Here is a 21,176-nt window from a genome sequence, read left to right as displayed (position 1 = left end):
TCATTATAATGCATTGTTTGAGAAGAAAACTCAAGAGGAAGAGGATGATGTGGATAGAAGACTAGGGAAAAAGAGATTCAAAATTCAACAGTGTTTACTATAAACAAACCTGATCAAACAATCGTTGATGTTGAGCATTCCTCTGTCCCTCTGTCATCATTCTAGAGGTAAAAAAATTAATAAGGCAGTTAAATAAATAAAGTAAAGAATACAATGTCATGATTAAGATAAAGGCAGTTGGCTTATATCAATGATGATCTGCGAGATATATATATGTACAATAACAATTAACCAAATCATGGTGGCGTCCATCAAACTTTTCGTCAGTAGAATTCTTTTTTTTTACACATTTTATCACACTTAGCAACTTCAAAACTTATATCAAAAATTCACATACCGTTTAAAGTCATAAGAAACGAGTGATCGGTGAAAAATAATGTTCTTTCAATTCTTGAACCAATGCATACAAACATCATAAACTTAGTCTTCTGTGCACGAATTTATCATTTTGTTCGTATAATTGTTAAAAACAAATTCAAACGGTAAGTGTTGTGAAAATATGGCAGGTAATTAGAGTTCGTGTTTTGAAGCCGAAGTTTAACGATTGTCACCTGTTTGTCAGCAATCTACAAAAAATCAACAAAAAAGCATGGCATTTCAGCACGTGTTTTAAAACATGTAAATTCAGATAATATTTTATTTTAAGGACATCCATGCGTATTGCGTACGGAAAATAAAGTAAACTCCTTCTAAATATGAATAAATTAAAGAATTGTCTTCAGAAAAAAGTATTTGTACATAAGTTTTATAATAAAAACTATCCATTGAGTTAGAAAAAAACATGCATTATTTTTTTTTAATTTGAGGTTTCTTATGACTTTAATGTAAATAGTAAACGTAAAATAGCATTATTTTGTTCTTTATGTTCGCAAACATCTTATAGTGTCGAGATGAGAATACTTCAGATACATTTAGATGTGAATTTGGAGGTTTCTTCAGGCTATCCATTGTATCATGATACAAATTCAGATGATTGTTGTAGCAGTTTTTTCATTGACTAATGATTGTTTAAGTTTCCAAAACTAATCTGTTGATATTTATTGATGAATCAAACATTCGGAATCTTATATTTAGTTCAAGAAACAATGTTTAGTTTATTGGCTATATGCTTTCATAGCAGTAGGTGAGGTACTTTGGTGTTGCTGTCGTAACAGTGTAATAATTCATTTATTTTGGGTTTTTTTTTATGTGTATCCCGTTAATTTATGGCTAAATACTTTTTTTTATACTTGCATATTTTAGTCGATGTGTTGGTATATCAGAACCGATACCTGTCGAACTAAATCAGGTGCACATTCGACACTATTTAGAAGGGGTTCATATTGTTCAGACTTTCTCACTGCCAACGACGAGTGCAAGCATATATGGGACAATACCCCTATTGCACCTTGAAATGAGGAACTTGTAAACAAAAAATCTCTGTGTAGTGATATTTGACACATTCTATGATAAAGAAATGACTGAGCTGAACCATTTGTGTTAATTTAGAAAGTAGGGGAACACATTATAAATGTGTAAAAACTATGGAGCTATTAAATGTGTTCAAATTAATATGTTTTCAAAGAACTCATAGTGTTAAAAATAGGATTTTTTACTACGAGGAACCGCATTGCAAAAGGATACTCGGGGTTTGCTTATTTACGGGAAAATGAATCACACTTCATACCCCGAAAATTTAACCACATATGTACAAATGTCTTAGCTTCGAAACAAGCCATCATACATATACAAGTTTACGATATGGGCTGAGCAACAGAAGAAAATGTTACCATTACCGCCTATGGAGAAACAATTACGCATATTGCCCCATATAAACGCTTGATTCCGTACAGCTGTCTTTCTCTGAGACATTGGTAGAACACTTTCGTCGAAGTAATCTTGGCTTCGATAACTGACTTTATATCTGTTGATGATGAGTTGTAAGGTGCAAAAGCAAGAAATTATTAGATTTGTCGTGCAGCTCTTACATGTTTGTATACAGTTTTGTCCTTTATTAATTATACACAGAAAAGCTGTGCAGTACCTTTATCATTTGAGAGGAGAAACTAATTATCTGTTTCGACAAAAACTGTTTTGAAGTAAATGAAATCCGATGTCATAGTTTCAATAACTTCATGTCCGGAATACGCTTATCTAAGATGGAAAAGCCATTCCGAGACAATTTAAAATTATTGTATCCTTTGTTATGAATGAAACCTGATCTCTCCAATTACAAAAAAAATATATATGTTTACAAGGACAATGAAAGACGAACCTACCATCCTTAAATAAATTTTGGATCTTTTGTACCTAAAAAGCACAACATATGTCAAAATAGTGTTCTAACTTAACATTCTGCAGTGGACAATTAAACTGTTTTCGTGCTTTCACTGGTAAATCAAAGCCAATTTGAACACTTGATATTGACATCATTTTGGGAAGGGGGAAAGACAAACATAGTCCAAGCTCATCTGTTGTTTCGAAAAATGTGTCGTTCAATACGATTAAACATTATCTAAGTTGAATACATCTCATGTTGGTATTGTGGCAGGCATCAGTAGACATTTAAAATAGTTTTGTTTGAGAAGTATTGTCAGGTTTACGTTAGCCTGTACCTTCTTGTTTGATAGTTGTTTTCACCGTTTAACATAACATAAATATTTATAATAGCAATGAATCTTACATTTTGTATTATAAGGTTATCATTCCAATTCGCAGTTGCAATGAAAACACGAAAATTAATTTTTTTTTACAAAAGTATTTAATTATACAATGGATTGCAGTCTTAGCTGGTATTCTTGAAGATATAAACAGAGTTAACATTTATATGTCATGACTTCAAAACATAATGCAGTTTCGTTAAACGATTTAGTAAATATCCCCTAGGATACCTCCGTATTAAGGTATATAAACATTTACAATATACAAATATACATATTATTGTACTACGTATGCAGATATATGATGTCCCGACTGAATGTGCTTGTAGGAGTTTTTCTTTTAACCTTCTATGTGTGTATTGCAAAATTGACTATTCCAAGTAAGTATTGTATACGTTAAAAGAACATGTTATATCGGATTAAGTTTAAAATTTGATCTTGTTTTGTTATCCTCTATATTCTTCTGTTCGATCTTCCCTTATTAGTCTTTTGTAAACGAAACTACCGCCTGATATACAAGACTGGTATCTTTGGTGAGACTTATTCTTTAATAACAGAAAAAGACAATGTTTTCCGAACGAGTGTGAATGGATTTATCTATCATGTAAATATAACGGAATTTGATTAGACTGTTATTAAAGTGAGAGGGTTAGCGCTATAGAACCAGGTTTAATTCACAATTTTCTACATTTGAAAATGCCTGTACCAAGTCAGGAATATGACAGTTCTTGTCCATTCGTTTTTGATGCGTTTCGCTATTTGATTTTGCCATGTGATTATGGATTTTCCGAATTGATTTTCCTGTGAGTTCAGTATTTTTGTGATTTTACTTTTTACTTTAAATAAGGATTTTTCATTTAAGTATTTTTCTCTTACGTTTGTAGATTGAATCATATCATATCGTTATTTTCATATAAGACATAGTAAATAGTTGATTTGTGTTCAACATGTTAAGGGTCCTCCATTTTCAGCAAACACAATTGCGTTTGTAAATATTAAAATCAGTTAACGGATTTACAAACTAAAACAATAACACGTTTCGTAATAATGTGTTGTTTTCATAGCTATATCTTCTCGCTGATGTAGTCTTCTGAAAAGTACACAGCACAAAATAAACTCGAAGTAGGTAATTTAAACTTCTTTTGTTTCTCTGATGATTATCAATTCAGTTTTTATCCCGGATTAGAAGATATCTTCTCATTAACTATAAAAAATGCAAGTACAAATACTGTGAAAGTACTTTTATTCGTGGGATACCAATTTTCGTGGTTTTCGTGGATGACTTTATCCACGAATTTAAGTGTCCATCGAAATAAAACAACCATGAACCAAATCAAGACATGGAAAGATCCCCATCGGTATTTTGACTACTGATATGATCTAGAGAATATTTTGAAAATCGCCAAGCCTGAGAATTCTTTAATAGCAGTCACAGAACTACAACCGCATGCATGATTGATTATATTCATTTAATCCTTAATAACATAAACTGTACAGCTTTTGATCTTTTACTTCTTTTAAAAGCATTTTTAATCGATGAAAGTCAGATATCCAGTATGGATATGCTAGTATGATAAAGTGTTCATTTTATATCCTCATAGTTCTCGTACATATGGGAAATTATAATTTAAAGCTGGGTTTGATTTTGATAAGAATTGTTTGACAATTCTTTTCTAGATACGTTTATAGCATTTGTTTATGTAACTGTTTTCTTTATGTGACATGTTTATGGCTTAATTAACACCTCCAATGGTGTTTAATCTGTGAATCACTTTATCATGGGTAAATTAGTGTTATCACTAAGATTTACATGGGTCAATGTTTACTTTGCAATTTCCTCAATCTAGACATTTTGTAACCTTCTTTTCTTAAAAGGCTTTAATTTTTTTAATTTTTTTATTTTTAGAAAACTTAAATCCACGAATTTAAAAACCCACGAACATGTAAATATTCCTCAAACCACGAAAATTGATACCCACGAATTAAAGTACTTTCACAGTAAACCAATGAATAACATTCGTAAAAATATTATCTGTATTGACGAAAGTTTCCATTGTCAGTCACGGATGAAGGTTGTGCTGCTATAAAGGGAAGATGTCAAAATGTACGGACCACACCTTGCACTGGTGGTAATAAATTCTATGAGCTGTTATGTGCAGGAACTGATCAACTTTGCTGTGCCAGGAAAACTGGTATGAACCATAGTTAACTTATATCTGAACCAAACTCGACTCAAGTCTGAACCTTACGTAGCTTTTACTTTTTGCAATCCATGTTTAACATCTATAGAATATATTAACTTCCTTGTGGCAATGTTCTTTCTATATACTTTGCTTATTGACTGAACGCCCCTAATATCCTGATCCAATCGGGAGACAAATACTGCAGAATCGTCCTGCTTCTGTAGATCTGGTAGCAGATGTTAAGCATTTGTCAAATATAAAAAATGATATGTTGCGGATTGAACTAAATATTTCTACCTGCAGGGCTAAATAACAAATTATCATCCTAGTGACTGTGTAATTCAATGCACAAGTGGACATCGATGCTTCAAATGTGTACTTCAAAGGTACATCCTTGTTGTTACAGTCAGGTGATCTTTAGAATGGAAAACTTAAAATTACAGAAAGTTATATTATAAAATATTATTGACTACTAAATTCCATATTTTGTAAATAACAATAAACAATTAACAACAAAATAACAAATTACCAATAATAAAATTTGTATTAGTATCAAATAATTAAATGATGTGTCTATATGTATCTATTATTTCCGATAGATGTACGAGTTGAGATCAAAACAAAAATAAGGTGATAAAAAAGATGAAACACATAGGATAGTTAAATTTACCAGTAGAGTTCAAAACATTAGTTTACCAACTTTAATGTTATATACTGCGATTAATATTCCATAATGAAAATTTGTGCAAAATTCTAAGTAAAAATATCTTTTTTCGTCTTCTTTTGTTAGGTTTCTGTAGCAGTGACCTATGCCTTAAATGTGTTTACCTAATCAGAGACTGGTATTCTAAATTGTCAATGTCTTCATGTTAATACAAACTTGTTTTATCTCTAATTTTATAACTGCTGGAAAAGTTGTCCGGAAAATTGTGCATTCGGTTTTAAGTAATAAACATTTAAATGACATATAGTTTACAAGTGTGAACAAATCTTATGTACAGGTAATTAAACAATGTGAAAAGATGTGATTTAATGTGACAACTGTGTACATTTACATTACATTCAACTTATTGTAAACACGTTTACTGTACATTAAGATTGGTGTAAACAAGGCCTTAACCATTGTTAATCTTATTCTTTAATTTTATTACAGCTGATTTGAGTTTGTTTGTCTTCTGTAAAATCAGCACATGTCGCCTTTAATTTGTGACTGCATGGTTAAATATTCATTTAAAGAAATATGCAATGCTGTTAAAATGTGAATAAACATATCCATATTATAGTCGAATGTAATAAAAAAAATTAGACAAAGCATAGGGATTACTAAATTGCTAAATAAATTATAGTTATCAAAGTTATTACTTAATACGAAGGACGCGCGTTTCGTTTATATCAGACTCATCAGTGACGATCAGATCAAAATAGTGAAAAAGCCAAACTAGTACAAAACTGAAGAGCATTGAGGACCAAAATTTCCAAAATCTTGTGACGAATACGGCTTAGCCTATGGTAATCTATTCCTGGGATAAGAAAGTCCTTATTTATTTTTTTAATTCATAATTTTGTAACACTAAGTTACATATTCAAAATTGAGATAATAGAAATAAACAGCAGGTTGATTATGATTAAGAATTGAGTTTGGTATGGTCACGACTTTTTGACGACTATGGGTGGAGGATGGTTCAGACATTTAAACTGGTTGAGAACTGGTCAAAAACAGATATTGTTTAGGTTAAAACTTGCTCATACTGATTTCAGAATGTTTTTACAGCAAATTTCAATTAATTTCAAAATATCCATATTTCCAGGGCAGTTCTTCGGCAACAGGATCGGTTTTACCCCCCCCCCCCCCCCCCGGAATAACAGTCCACTCCAGAGTTATTTGAAACATGGCCAGCTGTAGTAACAACAATCACAGTACACATTGTACTGCACTATATGTGGACTAAGAAAAATATTAACCTTAACATCATCTCACTCTTACGCTCACATATCATGTTGTGTAGTTTCAGATCAAACTTTACAACTCAAATTATATGGGATATGAACCCCCACCCCAGTGCCCTATAATACTAAGCGGTTTATCATTTGCTTTAATGGAAATACCAGAATTTATCATTTAAGATTTTTTGTCGGCAATTTTGTAATGATGTATTATTATCACAGAATCTTAATAACTAACATATATACTAGTATGTGAATTAACATTTTCAGAAGAGAAAGATTGCCAGGCCAAAGGAGGATCTTGTGATTACCATTGCCAAGGATCTAAACCATTCGCAAATATTTGTGAAGGTCACATGTCTTGCTGCATAGCATTCACATAGCAGCAGTTATTACATTAAAATAATGCAATAAAGGTAACAACTGTTACAAATTACTTTGTATATCTGTCTTTTGTTAGTCAGGTTTGTATTTCATTTTAGTTTAACTATGTCCTCTCTCTCTAAGGTAAATAATAATGTGGTGTAAAGAGGGTGGTGAGTAAAAAAAGGGACAAAGAGAAGAGAGCCTCGGTCAGGGATTCACATACTTGGTTGCATTGCACAGGGTAGACATTAATCTAAGATTACCTGTTGAAGATGAAAATTGTCGAGTGTAAATTTATGTCGACCAAAGTGTAAACAAGTGTTTCTAGAATAGCTTCCATTATGAAGGCTCGTGGCAATACGTTTGTACAAATACATTGTTGTTTATCATCAAACGAGAATTCAGCAAACTTCGAAAAAAGCTTATCAATTGAAACCCGGAATACGTTTTTGGTTCAATAATGTCGATTTTCTGTATATCAATAATGTGGTCATTTTTATAAATTTCCTGTATACAAAAATTTGAACTTTTTGAAAAACTAAGGATGTTCTTATCCCAGGCATAGATTAACTTAGCCGTATTTGGCACAACTTTTTGGAATTTTGGATCCTCAATGCTCTTCAACTTTGTACTTGTTCGGGTTTATAAATATTTTTGATTTGAGTGTCACTGATGAGTCTTATGAAGACGAAACGCGTACTAAATTATAATCCTGGTACCTTTGATAACTATTTACACCACTGGGTCGATGCCACTGATGGTGGACGTTTCGTCCCCGAGGATATCACCAGCCCAGTAGTCAACGATTCGGTGTTGACATGAATATCAATAATGTGGTCATTTTTATAAATTTCCTCTATACAAAACTTTGAACTTTTTGAAAAACTAAGGATTTTCTTATCCCAGGCATAGATTACCGTAGCCGTATTTGGCACAATTTTTTGGAATTTTGGATCCTCAATGCTCTTTAACTTTGAACTTGTTTGGGTTTATAAATATTTTTGATTTGAGCGTCACTAATGAGTCTTATGTAGACGAAACGCGCGTCTGGCGTACTAAATTATAATCCTGGTACCTTTGATAACTATTCTGACATTAATTCCATAGCCAATCGTCGACCATTTAAAGCAAACTCAACATTGGACAGATTTGAAAATTCTTTTCACTTTAAGTGATCAATTTTGTAGCTCTGTATGTACTGTATTTCCAAATTATTTTGCAAGTAAAAGAAGAAAGTAAGATATATCCGTACATGACAATATGCACACTATACATTTAGTGAATATTATGTAAAAGAAACAAAGACAAATCAGTGGGATCTAAATATCGCATGGTGTGATAAGCCATAGATGTAATCTTTTTCTGATGGATATGTGATCCTTGGCAACTTTTTACTAGAATGAATGCTAGTTTGAAATATTGTTTTTATTAATAATTTTATATTAAAATGGGCGTTTATAATCCCGGATCTTCCTTGAAAAAGGTATTCAGGATTTTCCTTGAAAATAGTTAGAGAGAAAAAAATGTAACATAGGTGATACAGAAATAGATTTTTCATGTTTCTACATTGTGTAGACTACAAGATAAACAGGATGTCACTAAATTAATTGATCTTATTTAATGTATGAATAAACACTAACCTGACAGTGTTCTTAAAGTTTAAAACCGCAGAACAGGAAACTTGAGGAATGAAACACAATAACATATTTGTATATGCATGTGTCCCACAAAAACAATATCAAACAGTACATGTAATCACTATACCTGTAAGTACTGTGCTGAATAATGATAGTTTCACTGTCAATGATATTATTATGAAAGAGAGGCAAAAGATACAAAACGGACATTTAAACACACAAGTAGAAAACAAACTGACGTCATGGCTAAAAAAGAAAAGAACAGAAAAACAAAAGTACCCAAAAAACAACATAGAAAACTAAACTAAGCAACAGGAACTCCACCAAAAACTGGGGGTGATTTCAGGTGCTCCGGAAGTGTAAGCAGATTATGCTCCACACTTGCCACCTGTCAAATATAAGTTAGTGTATTATGTAAAGAGTGTGATGTTCAAAACCATCAGTATGTCAATCAGGAGTCGGACAAATGAATCACAAAAGGCTACGAATTAAGCAGAAACGTTTGTGCAAGTAGTTAAAATGTACATATGATCAAAAAGTGGGGTACACAAAATGTTAGAAGACAGGACAATGACTCCTTGTTTCCTTGAATTCTGTTCTTCAGATTGACTTAACAGTTTACCGAAGCTAAGATGAAATTATAATTAAAATCACATACCGGCATGGGTTCATGCATATGATTGATTGGTGGTGTCACTGTGAAACACTTGGTTATATTATATTGGGTACTTTATTTATGGATGAAGCCTGTAGTGTATCCGGAGAGAACCTCCGACATTTGGTAGGATTACTGGCAATTCTGTTCAATGAAGATAGTTGAACTCACCTCGGTAATGACACACTAGTGCTCACTGTTAAGTAATTTCCCAGAAAAAGCCCCATATTGAATTTTCTCTAACTAGTAGGGTAGACAGCCTAGCTTTTAAACTTTTTTGGAATCGAGTGTCACTGATGAGTATTTTGTAGACGAAACGCGCGTCTGGCGTATTTGCCAAATTTAGTCCTTGTATCTATGATGAGTTTATTTATATATAGTTTTAACAGTAAAACAAACTGAACCAGATGCTACGCAGGGCGCAGAGGTCGAACCCTGACCAGTTGGGGCAAGAATGGGCACTACATTGAAGCTTGATATAGCTTTGAATTTGGATTGTGATTAAACAGTTGACACATCATAGGTTTCTGACACAGAATGAATGTGGTCTAATAAACCTAACATTTTTGTTTGCTTTTGAGCAATACACTATGCTTATGGCGTACGGAAAGGGTCAAAAGTAAAAAGAGCAGCATAAGCTATATATTATAGCTTATGCTGCTTTGTAGCATAAGCTATATTTGACGTACCAAAAGGGTCAATATATATTTGTCTGGTTATGCTGCATTTTAATCGCATATGCTATATTGACACTGACTATGCTATATTTTCAAATTGTAGCATATGCTGTACTATTTCAAACACATCAATAAATGGTCAAAACTCGAAGGTAGCATAGGCTGTATAATTTATTTTGATCGGACTGTATATCTCACTGTTGGAAGGCGTGTTTAACGAATCTAGTAAATTGTTCTAAAATTATAATTGTATTCAATGAAAATATGGGGTTTTACTCCAAGTATATTTTTATTTTTATTTTTGCAGTTTGAAAATGAAATATTTAATTCTTTCAATAAGAATTCATATCTGTTACAGTATCCTCAAAGAAATTCTAGTAAAAACCTAAGGAACATTAATTGTTCACAGAAGTAATAAAAACTGATGAAAATTAAATTATGATAAAATGTAGTTGCTTTTGTATTGTGCTACCTTAAATTACATTGTAAATATTCCGAATTTATCATTAACTCTCTGAACTCGACTATCAATTAATTAAATCATAATGCTCTTTAACTTTCACACACCCTTAACAAAATGTGGTTCTGTTGGCGTTATCCCAATTTGTGAAAAGTCTTCAAAGTTGAAGAGTGATTGACAGTAAATATATAATAGAATCATTTGTGATTGACAGTAACCCCACCTTATACCCATATGACACAATACAGCTTATGCTACATTTACTTTTGACCCTTTCGGGACTGTTATAACTTAAATGTAAAAAATGTACATGTTTCAATAATTATAGCGTAATCTGTATTTCCTTTTGACCCTTATGGTACGTCAACTGGACGCTTAAGCTGCATATGCTGTTTATTACAGCATAGGCTGCATTTAATATAGCATATGCTGTATAATTTACAGCATATGCTACATATTATAGCCTAAGCGACATTAATTACAACAAATGGTACATACATTAAAGCTTAAGCTGTAGTTCATATAGCATATGCTGTATTAACTGTAGCATATGCGAAATAATTTACTTTTGACCCTTTCCGTACGCCATATATGCTGGTGAATATTAATAGTCTCAAATATTTGAAGACATTTTCCTTTTAAATACGGAAATCTACCCCTTTCGCTTATTTCAAAAATAATCTCAATTCAACTTTCTAATGGAGTTTGCAACAATAACTTCTCATTTAAAGGAGATGTGACATGATTTTTTTATATTATTTTTTTGGTAAATGAATATTTATTTATACATAATTATCCCCCAAAAAACATCGAAAGCAATATAATTATCGTTTAAATGGATAAATAATGAATCTAAATGTATCGATCTGTCGACCTACTAATTATGCATATTTCATTATAAAATATAAAATGACATACAGTCATGGTTACAATCAATATTAATTAAATGTAATTTCTAAAAATAAATTTACAGCTAATGATCTCAAGACAATAATAATTTCTTACAGTACTTGCAACCTTAGGCGTTACTGTTTGACGTGAACTTGACTGATCGGTGAATGATCGGTGACGGGTGTTTGACTGATCGATGACTGATCGGTGACCCATAGGATCCGTCAGATAAGTCAAATAACCTATGTGAGAGTTACCGTGACAACGGTCATCGATCGATCAGTAAATCAAATTTATGCACGGATCGGACGGATACGTATATATTTCAAATTCTTATGTAAACCGAACTCAACATTGTTTACGATCCATGAACGCGGACCTCGACGTAGACACCATAATTTACACGTTAATTTGGTTGCAATAAAAAAAAGTAAAAATAGTATAACAGTTATATTAGATTCTTAATTAAAGCGTTAAATTGTTTGTGTTGATTAATAGTTTCGTATTAACAATTGTAAACATTAGAAACATATATAATACATAATAGTATTATTTGTCTCAGTTAACATGAACTTCTACCTACAAAAATGCCGATAATCCGCCATTGGAGTTTTGAACTTTTTATAGTTTAAAAAAGGTCGTTTTTTCATAAAATTAAAAGAATTAAAAGAAATCATATTTAAATTTTATGCGCATTGTTAAAAACTACCAAAAAACTCTCTTTTATATAAAATATGACACTGTTTTATTTGAAATCAGTTATTTCAAACAACTCGAGATAAATATTTTTATAACAATTGAGATAATAAGAATTAAATTACTTAAACTTTTATTTTTGTGGAATAAGAATGCTGTTATTGGTTTATTTTGATACACATTATTAACCGTCATATCATTTCAATACTTTTTGTACATCAGGATTGGCTGTTCTTCATAAAATATGCTTACTTTAAGGAAAAATTTATTATTTTTGTATGCGTTGCCTGAAATACAAATATTTCTTCTTTATTCTAAAAATTATTGACCGCCATTTGATTTTTGTACTTTTTAAAATTTAAAATAGTTTTTTTTCATGAAATTAAAGAGTGTCATGAAAATCATACTTAAATTTTAATTCCATTGTTTAAAATAACTAAAATTAGTATTCTTTTTATTAAAAATGATGCTTTTTTTCTTTAAAATTAGTTATTTTTACAATTTTGAGACAAGTCTTCTTGTTAGAAATTACACTTTTTCAATTTTTGTTGAATAAGAATGCAGTTATTGATTTATTTTGAAACAAATTATTAACCGTCATTATGATTTCAGTACTTTTTGTACAACAAGATTGGCTGTCCTACATAAAATATGCTTACTTTAAAGAAAAAGATATTACATTTTTGTATGCATTGCCTAAAATGCAAATATTTCTTCACTTTACTAAAAAATATTCACCGCCATTGTATTTTTGTATTTTTTTGAGTTTACGCAGGTAGGTCTGAGACTAGTAGTCTCAGGGTAGGTTAAGGCACTTTTAAACGTAAATAGGGGCAAAATATGATATTTCAAGAATAAAATTGTTTTGACAACAATTCATAAATCTTAGTTGTTGAATTTATATTTTCATGTAGTAAGGATTCAGTAAACCGAAATTTTGGTCATGATCGCCTAGGTCACGTGACTTCCACAGGGGTAAAATGCCTTAATCAAATTGGCAAAAAGCGGGTTACTACACTGAATAAAAATCAACAAACTTTTTTTTAAACGAATCCCTGTGCTTTCCCGTTGCTTAAAAGTGCTGCGCGATTTTCCAGAAGTGAACATATTAAATTAAAATAATATTTTTAGTTTACCCGGCAGCATATAACGTTAAATTTGTACACAGTTTCGTTCTTAATTTGATTACAGTTTCATATTCATTAAGCGCGCAGCACTTTTCTATTAGGTTATAACTATAGCTTTCTATTTCACTTGATTTTTTTGAGAAATATCGTCTCTGGTAACCCGCTTTTTGTGAATTTAGATTTCGTTTCTATGGTTTCGATAAATTGTCTATGTCATTCAAGCGCACTGGCGACCCGAACAATCATCAAAGAACCGCAACTCTGTTGTTACAGTTGACGATGCTGGAGTATTTACATTATTAAACCTCAACATAAATTAATCTTATTGACAATATCCGTTGAAATCATTTGACCTTTGTAGTAACCGACGATAGTAAAACAAGTTGTGCGTGTTTGACGCACTTTTTCAGGTTTCAACTGTATGTAGAATGTCGAATTTTCCCGGAAAAAGAGACGGACAAAATATGTGCAGTTCCACCTTCATAAATAATTTGTAATACCAATCACTATGTAAATTTGGTGGCTTGAAATTTAAAAAGTTGTCTTATAGTGTATATGTTGGTTGTCTGAGTTCTCTCTATATATATGTCAGGGGCGGATCCAGCCATTTAAAAAAAAGGGGGGGGGGGTCCCAACCCAGAGTAAAGGGTGGCAGGGTTCCAACTTACTAGGCAAGGATATTCATTTCCAAAATTGATGTCCCAGTCAGTACTGGCATGCAATTACATTTCATCCATCATGCATTTTGTGTACATATATCAAACATCACATTTCATTTTCAAAAATGATTTTGTGACCAAAACAAATATTTTGTGTTGGTGTTTTACAGTTTTAAAGGGACAGTGGCTTGCTTTAATTTGGTTCATGTCTATCGACATATCTGTTTTTTTATATATTAGGCTGTTAAGTTTCTCAATTGAATATTTTTTGTCCAAGCCATATTTAGCCCACTATTGACACTATTCAGTATGAATTTTCTCATTGTCAGAGGAGGTATTTGCCTATAGTGTAATTACTTAATTATATAGCTATTTCATTAGAACTTGCGATTGGTGGATAGTTGTCTCAATGGCAATTATACTACATCTCCTTATTTGATATACAAGACATGTTGCATTAAAGTCTTTGTGTGACCATGTATTGCAAACACATAGGCGGATTTAGAGGGGGGCCCTGATCCCCCCTTTTTGGAAAAAAAAATGGTTGCTTATATATGGAATTAATGAAGCGTGACTAGTGCTGGCCCCCTCTTAGAAAATGTCTGGATCCCCACTGGTACATATTTCATGTTGACCCGCGCCCATCTTTAAAAAAATTGGATAAACTTAAAATAAAATCAGTTTATAAAACATGTAAAATCACCCAGCATGTTTTTTTAAAACTGTAAATACTATATAGTACTGAAAGTTTTGCATGCATCTAATACACTATTTCCAGTATATGATCATTTATTATTGCAATTATTCAAGAATGGATGCCTTAGCTGTTATCTGCTCTTTGGTTGGGTTGTCTCATTGACATGCATATTCCCCCAATTCCATTCTCAATTTCACTAAAAATATCTATTTATTGAGATTTCTAATAATTCCTCATAAATGTGCATCATGCAGCATGTTTCAGTTACAATGCAAGTTCTTATTATTGCGATATTTACCTAGTCACATTATTCGCATTCAATTATTTCTGAATTTTCAGTACTGTACATGTAGTGTTTGAGTGGTTTACAATAGGCAATATGTGGTATAGGACTTTACGGAAGAAAAATAAATAAGCAAAGACAATGATAGAAGTCTCATCTGTGTCTTATTTTGATAATGGAAATGGCAATATTTTATGATTACATGTACAATGTATCTGTATGATTTACCACGACTGAAAGTATGTTTTCTGTCCAAATACAGAAAAATGGAGCATACTTCATGTAAAACTTTTACTGGGATTCATGTTTAGTACATGTACTTCTTTAAATATTTCTTTATGAGTCCTTGTGCATGTTTTGTGTGTTTAACATCAATCAAGTTTGATTGAGCTATTAATTTATATAATTTTGTTTTATTTTTTTCTGCATTGTCTACAGACATGACTGAGTTTGAACTTCATCAATTGCTGGTATTCATTGATATCTACATGTCATTCATGTTGACCGACACTCTTTACCTTATAGTAGATTCTTTTAAATATTCTTTTAAATACAATGTATATTGCAAGAATACAATGTATAAAAATCCTAAATTTAGCTTGTGAATGTACATGAAACTTTCCGTAACATTAGAAATAAAAGTACATGGTACCACCTTCTATTGAACAACCTGCATCTCAAACTTTGAACCTGTATTCACCACTGCATGTTTCATTTGTCATTATTTACATAATTTTCTAAGGATTTCTCAAGGTTGAATTTTGTACTGCAACACCCTCAATTGTTAAAGGCAGTACAATTTTCAAGACGAGCATTTCAGCTAAATGACTATGTTGTATAAAATTTGCTCGTAGTTGTAGGCCTAACACTGACCTTTAGTTTTTTTATTTTTACATCATATAGTTGCTTGCCCGTGCTAGGGAGAGTTGTCTCATTAGCAATGAAACAACATTTTCTTAATTTTGTATGTACCCATACATGTAGATGATATGCCCTTTCTTAATCTGATATACATGATATATGTTAATTTCACAGAAAAACTCTCAAAAACATGTTTACTATCACATGACTATTGTCTCATTGGCAATCATACTACATCTTCTTTTTATATTTACTATGTCACATTTAATGTGCCAGTCTCTCAACATGCTTAAGCTTACGCATATGTTGTCCTTTTTTAGTTGCTGTCTCATTATTTGTTAATTTGAGTATTAAAGGTAGCATAACTCATGTACAAATGTAATTGTGTGTATAAATGCAAATGATAAAGGGTTTTACTCATTGTTGAAAGCTGTACAGTAACCTATAAATAGTTGTGATGAACATCATGAAACATCCAAGAACTTTCATAAAAATCTGAAATCAAACTGGCTCAATTGCTCATGAAATGTCATGTAAGAACAGTGCATAAATAGAAATATTTAATCAAATTAATGGTTTGATACACATGCTTGACAAAAAATTAATGGATGATGTTACTGTTCAAATGTTGATACTGCTGTTTGTTCTTATGAACATAATGTAAATTTACAGTTATCTATAACATTTAGCCCTGTTTTGTTGGTCTTCTGTCCGTCATAAATTGCACATGTATTTTTTCCACTATACATGCTATACAGGTACAACATTGTACAAGGTACATGTATATGTGCACAAATTCTTTTTAATCAAATTGTAATTGTTTAGATTAATCTCTGTCTGACATGTCTGTGTTCATGTTGAAATTAGAACTGGTCATCTTTGACCATTCTTTACTGCTGTGGAACGATCTGCGAGGCTGCTACAAGATGTTGAATTACTTTATAGATAACATGAGGTTTTTTCTCTACACATGTTTCCATCTGTCATTCTGTAGGTCCCGTTAATTTTACAATTTAACAGTCACTTTCTGCATTCTATTTAAATGGAGGGTTTTCTTTCTGTCCAGAAAAAAACAGGCAAGAAAAAGTGGGTGTCAAAAACTTGGTCCTCCTTTCACCTTTAAGCTGAGTCTTACTATATTGTTTTTAATCATTTTTAACATGCTGTTTGACATCACCATGATCACACTGTGGAACTTCTGGTTGGAAAGTTATCTTTATTCAATTTCAAAAAGTTATGTTGCCGTGAACACATGGTTGTCCATGTTTTCTGTTCATACATCCTGCAGTCACGTATTGCAATGTACGTATCTTTTGCACTTTTGTTCTCATCATTTTCATCTTGAACCTGTAATACAAAAAGTAACAATTGACAATTGTGTACAAAAAAAAAAACATCCAGTGAGCAATATAACAGTATCTATGATTATATTGTAATCCAAACTTACATGCAAAACTTCTGTGAAAAGAGATGTGTTAAAAACTTAACAATATCCACCTAACATTTTGTAAAATACTCACTAACTATCAAAATAACAAGTTTTCGCAAAAATAAAAATAACTCCGCTACATTAAGTGTGTATGTAAATATATGTGCCTGTCTCGTTTGAACATGTTGAATTGTTTTACATTGTAATTTCGGTGTTTTTTATAGCTGACTATGCGGTATGGTCTTTGCTCTCTTCTGGAGAGTTGTCATTTTTGCATTCATACCACATATCCTTTTTCATATTAGATAATTTAATTTAAGTCAAACCAAAAGGAATTTAAATTTATATATGCATGTTTCCAGCCTCCAATTTGAAACAAAAAGGTTCATGTAGGTAATTAGCCTTTTCCCGAATCTATATACATGATAATATAGGACTATATTGGTAAATGGTCATCTCATTGTTCGTACACCAAAATGAAAATAATGCCACATCATTGAATGGAATTCAAATATTTAGTACGTGTGAAGCCAATCACAACTTTTTGGTGAACGCTTTTGAAAATATTAACCAGAATGCATATATAAGAGTCTGAAACGACAAATCTATTTTATGTCTTAGGCAGCAACCATTTGATTTTCTGGGGGGGGGGGGGGGGGGCTATGTTTTTTTTACTGGACAATTTATTTATTTCAATATTAGCATTATAAATAGTCATGATAGTGGCAGCTGAGGGTGAAACAAACAATTTTTTTTTCTCAGAATCAAAAACAAATTATTTTTTTCTCCAAAAACTGGAAACAAACTTTTTTTCCCAAAAAAACCATAGCCCCCCCCCCCCCCCCCCCCCCCCCCGAAAATCAAATGGTTGCTGCCTTATTTTTTAAAATTATTATACAGGTACATTTCAGAACAGTGAATGTTCTAACTTCCGAGCCTATACCAAATAAGCATTAAACACCATACATGTGTATATACACATGTAGCAACCCAGTGTTGCAATTGTTTTAGGTGAAGCATAAAATATTAGATTTTGACAATATTCATGATATTAAAGCTTGATTTATCATAAGTTTGTACCCTGACATTTTTTTAATTTAGGACGTGTTTTTCCCTGTACACCAAGGAATAATTGAATAATATATGTGGTATATGTGCGCCAAAGAGACAAATCTCCATCAAAGTCATAATCAGGTTGAGAACCACCCCACAATGTTATAGAAATCCCTTTTATGAGGGGTCATATACATGTAACAATGTATAAGTTATTATATATTTTAAAAAAAAAAAAAAACTTTTTAGTAGAAAACGCCTTATATTTTCTGAAAGAACTATATAGAGGGGGATAGGTCCTTTATCAGGACTCCGGGATCGGTGGTTTTAAGCTTGAGATTTCAGGATTGACCCTTTCAGGATCCGGGAATTCTTTTTGTTGCATTTTGGGATGTCAGGATTTATTTTTTGAAAAAAATCAGGACCTCAGGATTTCGTGTTTTCAAGCCCAGGATTTTGGGATCAGGACCCCTCCTACCCTCCTCTATATAGCTATCTGGTATTAAATGGTCAAAACATGCCTATAAGTTTTGTTATACTTCTCGACTTTAATTATCACACATATCATTTACTTTTATATTATTCAGAAAGTGTGGACCCCTCTTTTAGAAAAGTTGTTTCAAATGTGATGTAGTTTTCCTTGTTTTAAGTAAAAAATTCTTAGCTTTTCCAAGGATTTTTATAGTAGCACTATACAAATCCTTGCTTTATTTTATTTTTCTTTTCTATAACAGTAAAATAATCCCTTACTTGAGGAAGGGTTCTTCCCAACCTGATAATAACAAATTCATTTATCGGCCTTTTACACAGGCTAGGGCTATGACCCAGACTTAAAAGCAAGGTATAAGGGCATAAGGGACCCCAACATAACTAGTGTACACAATTTAAACGGGAAAACAAACAATCTAATATATATATACAAACTGAGAAATAACAGGCTATGAACCATACAACAAACTACTGAACGACAAGCCCCCAAATCAATCCTGACAGGTACATACACAGGTATTGGGTTGTTTTGTTCTGCCGGCATACAATATATTTGCAATTCTGACAACGAACATATTTTGTAAGTAAGGGGAAGGAAACAAATGTTCAGGCATTTTTTTTCTGTTATATATTTATATCGGAGTACTCTCACTTGGGATATATTGGTTTAATTATTAATAAAGAAAATTGCACAAGATATTTATACAGTGTGGTCGCGTGCTTATACACAATGGTTTTAAACAATAAATACAGGCAAGACAGTGATTTGAAAACAAGTGTTTATATCTTTTTATATTTACAAAAAAGGATGCGGGAAATGGACATGATTGCATTTCCAAATGCAGTAACAGAGTAAGGGTGATAAAAAAAATAAATAAAAAAAATCCTGTTTTGAAACAAATAGTTGCGGGCGGGTTGGTTGGTCAAACAAGGAATAAAATTGGTGTGGCCTTTATGCATGTTACTTATTTCATAAAGACTGACAAGTATAGCAACAGAATGAACCTTATTCTGGTAGTACAAAATGTTGAACATAAAGAACTTCTGTAGCTGTCTCTTGATATACATGTATGATATTGTACACAAAAAATGTACAATGTCAAATGAATGTACACCCTACATCTCCTTCTATTCATATACATATTAAAGAACTAAAACATGTATATATGTAAAAAGAAGCATACAGAATAAAATAAGGGTATATATTGTATATATAAGATTTACACTTGGGTACAGGACAAACAGAGGTGGATTTAGGGGGGAGGGCTTAAGTTTTTTTTACACCAACAACTTGAACAAGTGATAGCATAACAAATTTCCTGGACAGCTCATAGTGCAATTAAGACAGTTCATGCATAGTTTACTATGCAATTCCTTGGTTCAGGGATAATTTCTAAAACAGATCGAAAAAAGGGGGAGAATTTCAACTTCATGGTAGATTTTTGTCAAAATGAAGATAGTCGGCTACAGAAAACAGCAAAAAGACGACAGAATACTTACTCATAGTCAAGTTATGGCGTACAATTCGGCTTGTAAGCTGAAATCATTGGGTACATGGGCCATTATTCGCCTCTTGCAACAAAAAATTCCCGTCCTTTCAAAACATGTGGATTTCAAGCTTCCTGTTGAATCGGTTTTCCAAATAAGGAAATCAAGCCACGCCTCCGTTGCGAGATCGACAAGTAGGATTTTCATACAATACAAGTTATGGCTTGTAAAATAATGTGACATATAATTTTTATTTTCAACAAATTATAATTATTTATCTAATTCTACATAGTTAATCAATAAAAAGATCAAAATACAAGAGCGATTGACGACCAGAGAAATGAAGCGGACAGCGTCGTCACTATGGAGACGCAACGTTACTCATTAATATTCATGAGCATCACAAGAGTTATTTGCCCCTGAAAAAAAATGCCTTAACATACCCGCGTAGAATAGTTTTTTTTATGAAATTAAAAGAGTGTCAGAGAAATCATACTAAAACTTTATTCGCGTTGTTTAAAATAAGCAAAATTAGTCTTCTTTTTATTAAAAATGAAGCTATTTTATTTGAAATCAGTCATTTTTTCCATCTTGAGACAAGTCATCTAATCAGAATAAAGATATACTGAGAATTTAAATACTTAAACTTTTATTTTTGTTGAATAAGAATGCAGTTGTTGATTTATTTTTATTCAAATTATTAACCGTCATATGATTTCAGTACTTTTAGTACATCAAGATTGGCTGTTCTTCATAAAATATGCCTTCTTAAAGGAAAAAGTTATTTAATTTTTTTACGTGTTGCCTAAAATGCAAATATTTCTTGATTTTACTAAAAATTATTGACCGCCATTGGATTTTTGTACTTTTTACAGATTAGAA

General features: G+C 31.9%; 1 protein-coding gene across 1 annotated transcript; it reads left to right on the top strand.

The window, feature by feature from the left end:
- The first annotated feature begins 2,943 nt into the window (after window positions 1–2,943).
- On the top strand, window positions 2,944–7,267 carry LOC134705209 (uncharacterized). The gene is made up of 3 exons (XM_063563974.1): window positions 2,944–3,079; window positions 4,760–4,891; window positions 7,097–7,267. The coding sequence occupies exons 1-3, from the start codon at window positions 3,001–3,003 to the stop codon at window positions 7,207–7,209; spliced, it is 324 nt and encodes a 107-aa protein (XP_063420044.1). The 5' UTR covers window positions 2,944–3,000; the 3' UTR covers window positions 7,210–7,267.
- Window positions 7,268–21,176: the final 13,909 nt, after the last annotated feature.

Source organism: Mytilus trossulus, chromosome 2, assembly GCF_036588685.1.
Source record: "Mytilus trossulus isolate FHL-02 chromosome 2, PNRI_Mtr1.1.1.hap1, whole genome shotgun sequence".
NCBI lineage: Eukaryota > Metazoa > Mollusca > Bivalvia > Mytilida > Mytilidae > Mytilus > Mytilus trossulus.
Note: the sequence above shows the minus strand (reverse complement) of the source record. Positions and strands in the feature narration are given on the sequence as shown.

Excerpts from the sequence above, each read along its gene's own strand:
- LOC134705209 (XM_063563974.1), top strand. The coding sequence starts at position 3,001 with ATGATGTCCCGACTGAATGTGCTTGTAGGAGTTTTTCTTTTAACCTTC. Across the intron at positions 3,080-4,759 it reads TGCAAAATTGACTATTCCAA|TCACGGATGAAGGTTGTGCT; the intron begins GTAAGTATTGTA and ends TTCCATTGTCAG. Across the intron at positions 4,892-7,096 it reads TTGCTGTGCCAGGAAAACTG|AAGAGAAAGATTGCCAGGCC; the intron begins GTATGAACCATA and ends TAACATTTTCAG.